General features: G+C 41.1%; 1 protein-coding gene across 2 annotated transcripts in view; it reads right to left on the bottom strand.

The window, feature by feature from the left end:
- Positions 1–14,215, bottom strand: part of efna3b (ephrin-A3b) — a 95,392-nt gene that overhangs the window by 5,317 nt on the left and 75,860 nt on the right. For both annotated transcript variants that reach the window (XM_037784633.1, XM_037784634.1), the window contains 3 exons: positions 11,470–11,762; positions 8,439–8,504; positions 6,377–6,454 (listed from right to left, as the gene is read on the bottom strand). In XM_037784633.1, coding sequence (XP_037640561.1) covers positions 6,377–6,454; positions 8,439–8,504; positions 11,470–11,762 — 437 coding nt within the window. The remainder of the gene's footprint in view (positions 1–6,376; positions 6,455–8,438; positions 8,505–11,469; positions 11,763–14,215) is intronic.

Consider the following 14,215-nt stretch of genomic DNA (forward strand, 5'->3'; position numbering starts at 1 on the left):
CGGTCTTTTGTTTGGGGCTGCACGCCGAGCGTTGATGTCTAGTCGATGTACAAAAACAGCAGACGGTTCGCTGCACGCCTACACTTATGAGACACACGTTTGGCCAGACACACCTTCTGTAGTCACTTGATTAATGAGACTGGAGGCCAGACAGAAGCCCAATTTTCTGTCTGAACACGGCACGGCTGATGCTGATTAGGAGCTATTGTGTTAACGGTCCGACGGCATCGAAGTGTGTTCTCAGTGTTTCCGTACCTAGCTCCAGAATGTTTCCAGCTGCTCTGTGTGGGTCAGACAGCAGAGTAATGACTGGCTGACACCTGGTTTTAGAGATGGCCTCTTCTGGTATGCTCTGCTGGCCGATGTAATGAGGTCTATGCAGCAGCGGAGCTCAGGTTAAATGCTTTGACCGCTCTGTAACCGAGCATGCAGCCGAAGGGGTCGGGACACTGTTACTTTGGCGCTGACTGACTGGAGGAATGTGGGTTTGAAGACACAAACAGCAGACTGGGGAGCATCTCGCAAAACTGGTTCTAAAGTGTAATCGCCTCTTACACACACACACACACACACACACACACCGTCTCTCACTAACTGTCATAACACCTAATTATTGGCGCGCGTTTTTGGCGCGATGTTTGCGCAGGAGGGGTGTGCACGTACACATGACCTTCTGACATGTTGCCGAGCCAAACATCAGCTCACGCGAGGAAGCTGTGTGTACTACCGTGCTTGTTTATGTGTGTGCGTGCAACATTTTGGAGCAGAAAGCAGCCAACATCCGCAGATAATTAGGAAGCTCAGACACCTAGACGCGTCTATGAATTTGAATGTCATGTTGACAAGAAGAAGAAGGAGATGTCTTGATTGTGTTTACTAGTGTCTGTCTGTATGTGAGGTGTATGTGTGTGTAACTGTAGTGGTTTCTGTCTGAGATAAAAAAAAAATATAAAAATATATATCTAATGCAATGCATGTGTCATACTTTTCTAACATAAAACATGTTTGAATTTTATTTTGGCAAACAAGATAATTACAACTTTTATACATTATATTGAATATGGCATTTTAATACCCCCAAACACTGTATTCTATGTATAATGTTTAACCTGAAAACTAGAACCCTTTCTACATTGTTACTCAAGTCATGAGTCTTGTGACAAACTTTATGAAAATAATTATCTTTAATTGTAGTTGTCGGAGAGGTGTTGATTCGACTGTGTGGCAATGTTAGGCGTTATAATTTGTGGTGTTCCCAGATCAAGAATGTCCTCATAAAAAGGTAACTGTAGTGATTTAGTATTGCAACTCCATATAGTTCAGGGACTTTTGATGCATCAGCATCTTTCATTAGACCCTACCTGACTGGTTAATAAACACGTCTGTCAAATCAAAACGTTGCAAGGCTCCTGCAGAGCCACAGAGGACAGTAAACAACTTATTTTTAGATGCTGAGTAGTCCTCCTTGTAACTGGTGAACTGACTTTAACATGTAAAATGAGTGGCGTGCCAGTGTAAGATGAACAGCAAATGTCTAAACTTGTTTGGACAAACAATGGTTGCCTATTCACAATAATAAAACAAATCTGAACTAGTCTTATGTTTCTGATCAATCAGGTACTCTTTAAAAGAAAATCTGAACATTATCAGGCATCTGACAGTTTACAGTGTTCATATATGCAATTTAACTGCACCCTCTGGTGTATGACTGTATGTAAGCAGATAGAATGAGTACCATTTGGGAAGCAGAACTGTTGTTACTGTGCAGTATTTATTTTTTTTGCCCCATAATGCATTTTGCCCCATTTTTGCATCGTGAAATAACGTGCCTAGTAGAGCTGCAACAATTAAATTAATCAACATATATTTTGCTAATTGATTATCATATATATACTGTGTATATATATATATATATATATATATATATATACAGTATATAGTATAGTTGTTTTGATGATGTCACAACCCAAATCAGCACCGATGCTCCCAACGACACGCAATCAACTTCAGCTCCTGAGAGGCATTTAAAATGCTGTTTAAAGGTTTATATCTTCTAATGGCAAATGCATCTTCTGTTTTTTTATATATATAAAAATAAAATTATATATATTTTATATATAAAAATATATATCTTTTTTTAATATATATATTTTTTATATATATATTTTATATATATATATGTATATATATATATTATACACATACATTATTGGTTTGAGCCACTTTTTAATCTCTTGCGCTTTGAGAAACACTGACCTACATTTTTCACCATTTTCTGATGTTTTATAGACCAACACACACGACAGATTAATCGACAATGAAAATGATCGTTAGTTGCAGCTCTAGTGCCAAGCCATGTGTAATAAGGGAGACAACAGAAACAGAAGATGCGTTTGCCACTAGAAGATATAAACCTTTAAACAGCATTATAAGTGCCTCTCAGGAGCTGAAGTTGATTGCGTGTCTTCGGGAGCATCGGTGCTGATTCGGGTTGTGACATCATCAGCCTAATTGGTGCACCTGAGCAATCAGCCAACACACCTGGTCTTAATTAGCTGCTGATTGCTCTTGATGTCTCTTTCTGGTGGTTCTAAAGTCAAACAGGAAGCTTGAAACGGCAACAATGTCCTTTTTTGACTTAACTCTACTCTTATTCATTTTAAACATCACTGGATCCACTTGTTTCTTAATGAGCATGTGGTTTTAAATTAGCATGTACATATGTATGTATTTGTATGATGTATGAAATCTGTATAAGTGGTCATAATTAGGGCTACAACTAACGATTATTTTCACTATCGATTAATCTGTGGATTATTTTCTCGATTATTCGATTAGTTGTTTGGTCCAGAAAAAATCAGAAAATGGTGAAAAAATGTCGACGAGTGTTTCCCAAAGCCCAAGGTGACGTCCGTCAAATGTCTTGTTTTGTCCACAGCTCAAAGATATTCAGTTTACTGTCATAAAGGAGTAAAGAAACCAGAAAATATTCACATTTAAGAGGCTGGAATCAGAGAATTTTTTTTTTGTCTTAAAAAATTACTCAACCCAATTAGACTATTATCAAAATAGATGGTGATGAATTCCATAGTTGACAACTAATCCATTAATCATCTGTCATTGTGCTATTTAATAAAATAAAATAAAAAAAATTCTGCGTCACTCCCTTCCGCCCATACCCCCCTTTTTTAACTTTATCTTTATTTATTTATTCATTTATTATAATTTTTTCTCTCTCTTTCTATCTCTTGCCTCATAACCACCACTAATTTCTCCTCAGCACACACACACACAGTGGATACCACATAACAAACAGACATCTTCTCACCCACACACGCTCTCCCCAAATCAAAGGACCAACCCAAAGTTTATTAATTTGCTGTTACTGTTACCGTCATGTTACCCAATGTACTGTCTGTCTTTTTTGTCTTGTCTTGCCTCACCTGTTATGTCTCTTCGAACTAAATAAAATTAAAAAAAGCTTTGCAGCTCTAGTCATAATACTGCAAGATAAAATACACAATAGTCATTTTTTATACTTCATTTATACATTTTACTATATATATGATTCCCAAACCTTTATATGGGATATTTTGGGCTAAAACTAAAAACATATAACACAACTGTTTCTACAAAATGTGATGAACACGGAGGTGACGTTCCGTTTGTGCTGCCTACTGATGTTTTTGCTGGCACGGTAACCCGAGCACACTGTTGCTTAAAGGTGTGCTAATTGCTACAATAAACCCCATTAAAGAAAGAGCTTCTGATGTTCTCCACTAATGGCCGGACCTGACCGTCAGATGCAGTAACCTGAGCCAACAGGGTTGGTAAATGAGTATCCTCCCACTGAAAGCCATCAGTAATCACATGGCTGCACGGGGAGCTGCTAGCACCGTTCCATCTGTGTTGTAAATGAGATCTAAATGAAATCTAATACTGGAGGCCGTATTCAGGAGGGAACCACTGTTGAGCCGTAGACGCTGATTGAAAGGGGCAGCGCCCAGGAAATAAACTGTGAGCAGTGGAGGGGAGCGAGGCGGCTGGTTTACAATATCAGCCTGCAACATTCAGCTTAGTTAAACATTTTCGGACGCGGTAATCAGGCAGATTTGAACGGAGTCAGTTTGCGCGTCGCCTCGTGTTTGTGCGAATGTGCTGACGTGAACTTTGAATAACAGTAATTAAAACTATGATGTGATGAGTCTAATCGGCAGCCAGGAGGTCCGAGAACGAGGGAGGGGAATAGGAAACTGCACTGCTTCTTTGTTTTCAGTTCATTTCACAGCTCCCTGCTGATTTCCTCACTTCCTCTTGCACCACTTGAGTTATCCTATTAATTTAATTGGCAACACAGCACTACAGGTGAAAATGACCCACAGGAGCCGGGGTAATTTGTGCTCTGCTATTGTGTCGGCCGTTTGCTTAATATTAACAGTATTTCCATGTAGTTCAGGTTCCTTATCCGTTCAAATACAACTATTCTTCTGAGGAAATAACCTTTCTTTGCTGTATATTCTTCCATGTAACTTGTAATTAAGTACGCAATGTGTGATTTTGAATAAAACTGTATATTTTCTGTTATTGGAATGAGCATCTTTTGCATTTGTTTACAATTATTTGCAAGAAATAAAGGAAGGTGCACAAGTGGTGAGGATACGTGATGACAATATAATATGTATTTCTTATTTCTTAAGTATTTACTGCAAGAACAAACACAATAAAATAGTTTGTCTATGTTATTATAGCTTACGTCACTGTGATGGCATTAATGCATACTAGAACCTTAAGATTAATATCGTATAAAAAGAGGGAAAAACTCAATTTCACACATCAAAAGGTGAATAAACTGAGTTTTGGTGGCTTTCCCCTCCACTGCATTCCTACTTGTGCTCTGGGACGAAAAATGGAGGATGGGAATTAAAGAGGATGAGGAGGGCGTGGAGGAAGAAGATGGAGTGAGGGAGAAAAACGAGATGAAAGGATGATGGAGGGAGGAAAAAGAAGTGAGGGAGAGGAATCTCGACGAACTCATGTGACACGCAGCCATTCGCCGCAGCCAGTGATGAGTTTTCTTATGACAGTTATGAGAACAGACTGATTTATTACGCATGCCAGCGCGCACACACACACAGATTAACAACACAGCACCATATTTCACAGGCTACCTTGGAGAAGACTGTGGAAGCAGGACAGGATGATGATTGATACCCACATGTGTAACGGGTGGCAGCTAGCTGGGCCGAGCTAGCTGCACATGTTGTTATTGTGTGCCGCTCGTGACACACAGAGAAGCAACCACATGATCGTCTGATCTGAGAGATTATCCTAAAGTCTGTCACGAATTAATTCACTGCTCAGCCAAATTTCATACAGTTCCAGCGTTAACAGATTTAGCATGATTCACATGATTTCACCAGATGTGTAAACCCCGACGAGAGCAACAGAGTTAACTGCAGGAAATCTCAATTGAGTTCTCTTTGGTAACCAACCGTGAAACTCTGTGTTCTTTGCGTATCCGGGTGAAAACGGCGAGTGTGAAATGAATATGCATGTCGTTGTTTCGCAGCATCAGCGGCTTGCCAAGCCAGCTGGTGCTGTGAAGTTTAACTGTGCTGAAGGTCTCTTTTGAAAACGGCACATTTCACTTTAGCCGGCCACTTTTGATGCTGCGTGGTCAATGAACTGTCACTCTGCCATACAAACAATCAATATTCTGTCAGTATTTAAATGATAAGGCTAGTGATATTCTATATTTTTGTTATTGTCTACAAATCCCATCATCCACTGGGGTTGGGGGCACGTGACTTTTCCATTCTCTCGACCCTATTTTTAAAGCTTCACAGTAAGAATGACTCACTATAATCTCTGAGTGACCTCTTATTGTCCAGCTGTCTTAATACAAATGAGAGAAGCTTTGAGTCTAAATAAAAATGTGGATTTGTAAATTTATTTCAACATATCCATATGTGCCCACAGAACAGCAACAAGTACTTCGGGGAGTTTTATCTGCCCTGGATTTCTCCTGTCGGACTAGATACAGGCTGTCCTGACTAACGGTCGTGTCTAGAAGGTAACACGCAAATTACAAAACCCTCGTGAGATGGTTATGGCTAGACATGGCTGGGTGCCACAAACAGGTCATGGATAAAAAAAAAAAGAAGAAGAGAAAAAACTGAATAACTGTCCTTTAACTTCAATATGTCAGTTTGAAAGTGTGACTCATGTGATTTCCATGATTTGAGGCTGATGTGATCTGAATGACAAACATGAGTCTGTGTCTGTTTTAATGAATCCAGACGTGTCGGATGAATGCGCTCCACACTTACTCAACTTCATGTGTGTCTAAGTTTAAGTGAGTGCGTGCGTGACTCACCAATATCGTCAATTTTTAGGCCTGGTCTAAGCGTGTAGTCTGGTTCTGTAGGCTCTGGCTCATCATCCACGTCTGAGGCTGAAAGAGAGGGAGAGAAGAAATAGAGTGAGACAGAAAAAGAGGGAGGGAGAGGGTGAGGGAGCTTTAACCATTGCTCCTACCCAAAACATTTTAATTATGCCTCATTACCACTGCATGATTCGACTCGACTAAACTCACTTTTGGTACCAGGTTCTTTTCTCTACTTCGCTTTACACTGCAGATAGTACGCCCTCAGTGTAGGCAGGATTCTAGGCTGATCTCCATAGCGACGCCGCGCGAAACTGCCGTAACATCATCTTCAACACGATTCAACTCGCTGAATACTTTCATCAGTGACCAATTGTACAGCGTACTGTACGTAGAGTACATTGTAGTGTACGTTGTAGTGTACGACATAGTGTACGACATAGTGTATGACAGTGTACGACATAGTGTACGACATAGTGTATGACAATGTACGACATAGTGTACGACAGTGTATGACATAGTATATGATGTAGTGTACGGCCTAGTGTATGACATAGTGTATGACGTAGGGTATGGCCTAGTGTAAGTAGTGTACGACATAGTGTACGGCATAGTGTATGTAGTGTACAGTGTAGTGTATGTAGTGTACGGCATAGTGTATGTAGTGTACAGTGTAGTGTATGTAGTGTACGGCGTAGTGTAAGGCCTAGTAGTGTATGGCCTAGTGTTCGGCCTAGTGTACGGCCTAGTGTACGACGTAGTGTATGACGTGATGTACGACGTAGTTTATGACTTAATGTACAACGTAGTGTATGGTGTAGTTTTGTTGGCTGCCATTTTTTAAAATCTGGGTCGAGTAAATACAAAAATTGCGGTTGCTATTGGCGGTAGCTTGGCTGTTTAAAAATCGCTGGTTTGTGCAGGCTGTCCCATTTCGGGCAGGTGACGATTCTTCCTGACCGTTCAGTGGTCTACAGTGTTTTAACTCCACCTTCTAGTATCGGCTCAGCTTGCCTGGAACCTCGACCGAGGTGGGACCAAAAAAAGTAGCAGGTACCAGGTACTATGGAGAACCAAAAAGGGAGCAAGTCGAGTGGAGGTGAGCCATGCCGTACCATACAGTGGAAATGTGGCATTAGATTCAACTTGACATCTTGCGAGAAACATGTGAGAGGCTGCAGGGGTTAAAAAAATCCCCCGGAGCGGACAGACTGACACAACATCACCAGCAGCGCTGAGAGAGAGCGAGAGAGAGCGAGAGAGAGCGAGAGAGAGAGAGAGAGAGAGAGAGAGAGAGAGAGAGATGAGGGAAGGTGAGGGGTGGCAGATCAAACTGAAGAGAGCCAGTGTTTGAAAAGGGGAAGGAGAGCGATGGAGTCGGGGAGGGGGGGTGAAAGGGAGGAGAGGTTAATACTACAGGGCTGTGGAAGTTAAAAGGACCGGACAGGCTAGGGATCAAAGTCTGTGTGTGCGTGTCTGTGTGTGTGTGTGCGTGCGTGCGTGCGTGCGTGTGAGAGAGAGGGTCGAGAGATTGAAGGAAGGCAGCAGAGTGAGCGAGAGAGGTTAACACTACATATACATAGCCACACACTGACCGCACACAGCAATAAATGGATTCTGACAGGGAGCGAGGGAGGAGGGGTGAAAGAGGAGGAAGGAGGGAGTAGAGAGGAGAAGGAGGCGGGGGGGTGAGGGCCTTCAAAGCTGGAGCTGCTCCTCTCTGCTGCTGTGGAGGGAGAGCAGGACGAGAAAGAAGAGAGAGAGACAGAAAAAGAGGAGCAAGGGGGGGATCTGTGCTGTGAGTGAAAATGCTGCAGGGGAGTATTAATAGCTCTGCCTGTTTTAGACTGTATTTAGATTATGTGTGCATCTGTATGCAGCCGGTGTGTGTGTGTGTTTGTGTGTGTGAGGAATAAGTGTGTGTGTGTGTGGGAGGGTTCGTGGGGAGCCCGGTGCCTGCCAGATGGGTAGAGTAGCCAGATGGGTGCAGGTACAGTCTGCAAACAGGTCCAAGCATTTTATTACATACACACACACAAAATGAAAGACTCACCCGTGGAGCAGCAGACGTACACTCGTAGTCTCAGACAGCTGCGGCCGTGATGATGGGTGGGCGTGGCTGTAAAAACATAAAATAAGTCATGGGCCTAGGGTTTTTGTTAGAGTTTGTTTCCAGTTTTAGTTTGAAAGTTCTCTCCTCTTGTGTCTTGTTTTACTCCCTGCCTTTGTTTGTTTCCCGCCTGTGTGATCGTCTGCCCTGCCCCTCAGGAGTTTCACCTGTTCCCCGTCAGCCTGCTGTCACCTGTCCTTCGTTATCTCCCTCCTCTCCTTGTGTGTTTAGTCTCTGTGCTGTCCCGTGTCTTTTGTCAGTTCTTCTTCATTGTCGCTTGGAGTTTTGTTCACCTGTCTGTCTTTTTGGGAACTTGTTAAATCTTTTGTTTGATTAAAAGTATCTTCATTGAATCCACCAGTCTCTGATTCTGCATTCGGGTCCTCCCTGCTTTTGCTGCTTCCTCCAGCCACGGCAAAACGTACAGTAGATCAACCTCTGTATTCACATGTGTTAAATGCTTTCAATGGAGTGCTGCTGGGATGACGTATTTTTGTAGGCCAACCCGAAAGTTAGCATCGCACTTTTACCATTTACTGGCGTATTTTGTATCGTAGAACAAAACGTTAAAATCTCTTCAGCTTGTGTTAACCACAGACCTTATTTCAGGCATCTAAATAAAAACCCCAACTTCCAGACTAGGGAACCGAAAGTGCTAAAACGCTAACTCATATCTGGGTTTTAGGACTCAATCCTGCACCACTCTATTATGTGGTCTTTCTAAATAAAAACAGACCAAAGTTGGGCTTTCAGATCAAAAGTAATGCACCAATCCAAACCACTGGATCAGTATCAGCGCTGACACTGACCTCATGAAATAGATAACAAATCAGCCAGATGTGACTGTTCCACATCAAACACAGTTAACACACAATTTTACACATAACATAAAACGTTATGTGCATCACTACACTTATTATTTTTGCAATCCCAGGATGCACTGGAGCACACAAGCTCCAATTATAGAGTGACTGTTTGTGACTTACAGCTGTATTAACTAAAGATAGTCAGTCTTGAACTGTATTCTACGTATTAATGCAGAGTGAAATAAATAAGCACTTTGTACAGTATATGAATTTAAGTCAAGTTATTTATATTGCACATTTAAAAACAACAGGAGTTGACCCAGAGTGCTTTCCAGTAGAGGCAGATGGGATAACAGCTGCCTCAATACAGAAATACATAATTAAAGACATAAAAGTCAAGTCAATACATGATATAATACAATATAAGAAAGGTACAAATTAAAACGAAGAGAGAAAGGCATTCAGTTCTAGAGGCAATCTCCTACACTTTCCTCAAACCACCCCCTACACCCTCTCCCTACCCACTTCCACTCCGTTTGCGGGTCTGCCATATTAAGTGCCATCCCAAACCAATTAGCTGGGAGTGGAAGTGGGTTATATAACCCATACAACAACGAGCCTGCATTGATGCCGACTTACTGGTGTCACGGCGTTTTGTGTTCGTCATTGAACACGTTCCGGACAAATGTAAGTTCCGTGCAACTTTCGTGTACAAACTGCTCAAACTAAGACAGACATTTATTATTGTCATACAGACGTTAGCGAGGTCACATTGTATTTAGGATCAAATGTCTACTCTAGAAAACGGTAGATGTGTTCATTTGATTATAAAGTGTTGTATATTTACAGGGACTGTTGCAAAAACCAAGCAGCTTATAAACATCAGAGTTAAAAATGAGAAGATGTATACAAAAAAAGAAAAATGCCACCACAGAAGCATGGGAGTACGTTTTATTTTTATTTTTTACTTTCTCTGTATTTTGTATATTCTTTTTATTCTAAATACCGTGAGTACTACGACAGTTTCCGTCGAAGAGAGGGAAATTTGTTCCAAAGCTTGCCGCTGTATTTACACCCTACACCTTAAAGAAGGATGCTTCATTCAGATGTGAGTGTGACTACAAACAGAGTTCACTCCGTCACAAAGTGGGAGTGGGGCGGGTCCGGTTTGAGAATGGCCCAGTGTGACTGTGGTAGGCTTAAGTGTTTTTATTGCATGTTACTACTAAATGTGGCAGATAGTTAAAAGTACAGAACTTGGATAGCAAGACTGGCTTAAAAATGTTTAGTTGACACATCACTTATATCTCACTTTGTGTCTTACCAGTCGCCCTACATGAACAGCACACTAATGTATACTCATTTGTTCAGTGGTGAGCTCAACACTTGTTAATGTTATAACTAACACCTGTGCTTTTACTGCTATAACAAGTCAAAATGTCTGTTGTTAAAAATGCATATTAAAGCTATGTTTTAAAAAAGCACATGTTCAAATTGTCAAACTTTCCCTTTAAGTTGAAATGTCTTAAATTGCACCACATTCATACATATTTTAAATTGATATATGCCTTTGATTTGATAATTGAAAGACATTTTATTTTAGTTTTTGCAAACACCATGCCTGCAGAAAACCAAAAAACAACAACTCTCTGCAGTGAAGCACAGAGCAACTTTCTGATTATGGTATGGAGACGTCTCCTGTCAAGTAATGGAGGTTAAATGAGTGCTGCACTCATTATATAGCCATTTAATGCATGAGACGTTTATCTATTGCCTCAAGTATTTGTTTTTAAATTGTTGTTCATGACAAGCTAAAAGTTCATTATTCATACAGTGTCATATTGGCGCAAGGTGTTGTAAGTTAATTTGATTAGCAATCAACAGAATGGATGAGCGTTGCTTGACTGCAGGCTGATATGATTAGATGTGAAACAGCAATTTGTTATCCTGAAATTACCTGAGGATGGTCTAAAGTAAATGAGTTAATCATCAAATCCACTTAACAATAAAAGAATAACATGTTTAATCTCACAGGGGAGTGTTTGTCACATCGCTGCTCTGGTCTCACACACTTTTACTATCATTTATAGCGCTTTCATCTATATTTTGAGGACACACAGAAGCACTAAATAGTGACATGTATTAATATGATATTGGTTTCCACTCACAGATGTAGTAGTACTCCTGTCCAACGTGGAACTCGTAGCCCAGCGAGAAGGCGCTGTAGCGTTGGAACTTCTCCGAGAACTTGATGGGCGCATGGGGGGCGTGGGGCCGGTTGCACTCCCACCTCTTGAAGCCCAGCTGGGGGTCGCAGTTCCTGTAGCCGCGGTAACTGACCATGTAGAGGATGTACTGCTCACCGGTGCCCACCATGCGCTGGCTGTCGTTGTAATGAGGGCAGTAGATGTCCAGGTAGTCGTTGACGTTCACCTGCATCGTGTAGCCCTCCCTACGCAGACTGAACACAGAGAGAGGAACAGTCAGAATGAGCTTGATAACAAAGCTGCAGAATACACATATCATAATTATAGTAATTAAAAGGTGTCTCATTTAGACATTAAAAATAATAGCATTTTTATGAATCTTTTACAGGCAATTTCAAACTAACTACAGGCAACACATCATAATTGGACATGTTCTTGGTCGTTTCCCCCCCGCTGGAAAATCACAAAATGTTTGCAGAATTTAATGGGAAAAAAGATATTTAGTATTATGTCTAAACTGCCCCTGGAAACTAATGAAATGTTATCAACCTTGTGCTTCATAACAATAAAATAACAATAAATATGAAATTTATGCATCGAATGCAGCTCACACTGCTTAGCAAACACACAAAATAAATAAAGGAATTAACATGTTCAACACAGGATGAAATACTTTTATGTGCAGAACATGATGAACAGAATCCAACAATCTCATTTTAAAAGTGAAAACGTTGTGAGTACTACACACATATTGAACACAATGGGCCTCACGCAGGAGCAGCACATTTTCTCTTATTTTTGTTCGTATCAACGATTTGTTCTAATTTTGTAAGTACCCGTTGATTTCTGGGACCACCACTCTCCAATGTTTTCTTATTTCTGCTCTTCTCTAAGGCAAGAGAAAATTATACGAGTGGTCGAGAGAAAGATAAGAAAAAAAAACATCTTGTTTTCATGGTCCAGAAATTGTTTGTCCAATGCAAGGAAACATGTTTTAATTTTGACGAAAATAAAAAAAATGCATGAATATCACATAGTCAAATTTAGATTATTATATGATTGGATTATTAAATGTGTGGGCTAAAGAAATACTATTGGTCCAGTGATACCAATTAAGACTTTAAAAACCCTTGGATGATATTGCATGGCTTATATACCGCTCTTAGATGCTTTTCCTGTAAACGCCAGTATTGTGTTTAGGGGGTGTTAACTATGCTACTACCTGCCCTTATATAGTGTTTAAAGGGCATTGCTATGCCAATAATAAACAATGGGTGGTATTCATCATTCAGCACATCTGGGTAAGAGCAGATCTGGATGGTTAAGAACGTTTTCTGCATCTGGAGTTGACTTCTCTTATTTTTTCTCCTAACAGAAAATTAGGAGAAAATATAAGAGAAATTTAAGAGAACGTTGCTGCATCAGGCCCGGTATTTTTCACTAAATAATAGCACTAATATTTGAATATGCTCACATAAAGTAGCACCTCCTCCAATGTCACACACTCATAATGTAGCTGCACTATTTTATCATAGCATGAAGTTCCGCATTTAGCATCAATGCTGTTTACTTAATTCCCAATTATGTGTGCAACATTTTTAAATACGCACATTTTTGGGCCTTTACACAACACTCACACACATCACACTGCAAAGACAACGCATCATTGTGTGTTTCCGATGCATTCATTTAAACTTCAATGTTCACCAGGGGTCAAACAAATCCTTCTTTGAGGGTTATTGAGTTATTAATAACACAAAGCAGGTGTGTGTGTGTGTGTAAGATTGTGTGTGTGTGTGTGTGCGCGTGTATTTGTGGCTGCGGGGCTGCTGCATGCAGAGAATGCGGAGCTGGCTCTTCAGTATGGACCGAAGGCCCCAGGGCCACAGCTCCTTCTCCTGGTGTCAGCGCGGCGTCGTCCCCTAACCCCAGTGCTCATACATCAACCTGAGCGCAACGTTGCGCTCACGTCAGCCGTCAACGTCCCGGCCACGTTCTCCCCCCTCCCAACCCCCCCAAAGCTCATATATCAGCGTCAACCCCAAAAAAGACTCGTCTTGACAGGAAGATAAGGTCTGAATCTGTGTCTGGGAGTGTATGTGTGTGTGTAGTTTGTGTGACAAAGTGAAATAGATTCTTTCCTGACGTCCAAAAGCCCCTCTTTTTCTGCCCATCACAGACAACGGGCTCATATCTGTGTGACAGAGACAGGTTGCAGTTGTAAATCATACACACGCCGATGAGCATGTGAGCGCACACACACACACACTCAGATGTTATAGTGGTGACATCATGAAATCACAAGGGGGCAGCAGTGTGTCATCCTCAGCCTGATGCTGCCTCTCTCCCTCTTTGCCAGTTCTAGGTCATGTCTCAAGGGGGATTATTATTCAATTATTAAATGAAGATCGAAACACTGTTCCCAATGTCTCCCTCTCTCCATTACTTCTTACCCGCTCTCTTCAAATCCTTCCTGAATTTGTCTTTCTCCCTCTTCTCTCCGCTCCTCTCATCCCTTTCTCTCGGACTAACATGAAGGGAAGATTAATTGTTCAACATTCATCCTTTGCTCTCTTCCTTCTCTCCTCTCCTCTCTTCTCATCACTTTTTTTCTCATTACATCATTTACTAGCCTACAGAGGGTATTAGTGGTAGAGAAAAAAAAGCGTAAATGCTTCAAGGGAACTATATTTATAGTGAATGCAAA

The sequence above is a fragment of the Sebastes umbrosus genome, chromosome 11, assembly GCF_015220745.1.
Source record: "Sebastes umbrosus isolate fSebUmb1 chromosome 11, fSebUmb1.pri, whole genome shotgun sequence".
NCBI lineage: Eukaryota > Metazoa > Chordata > Actinopteri > Perciformes > Sebastidae > Sebastes > Sebastes umbrosus.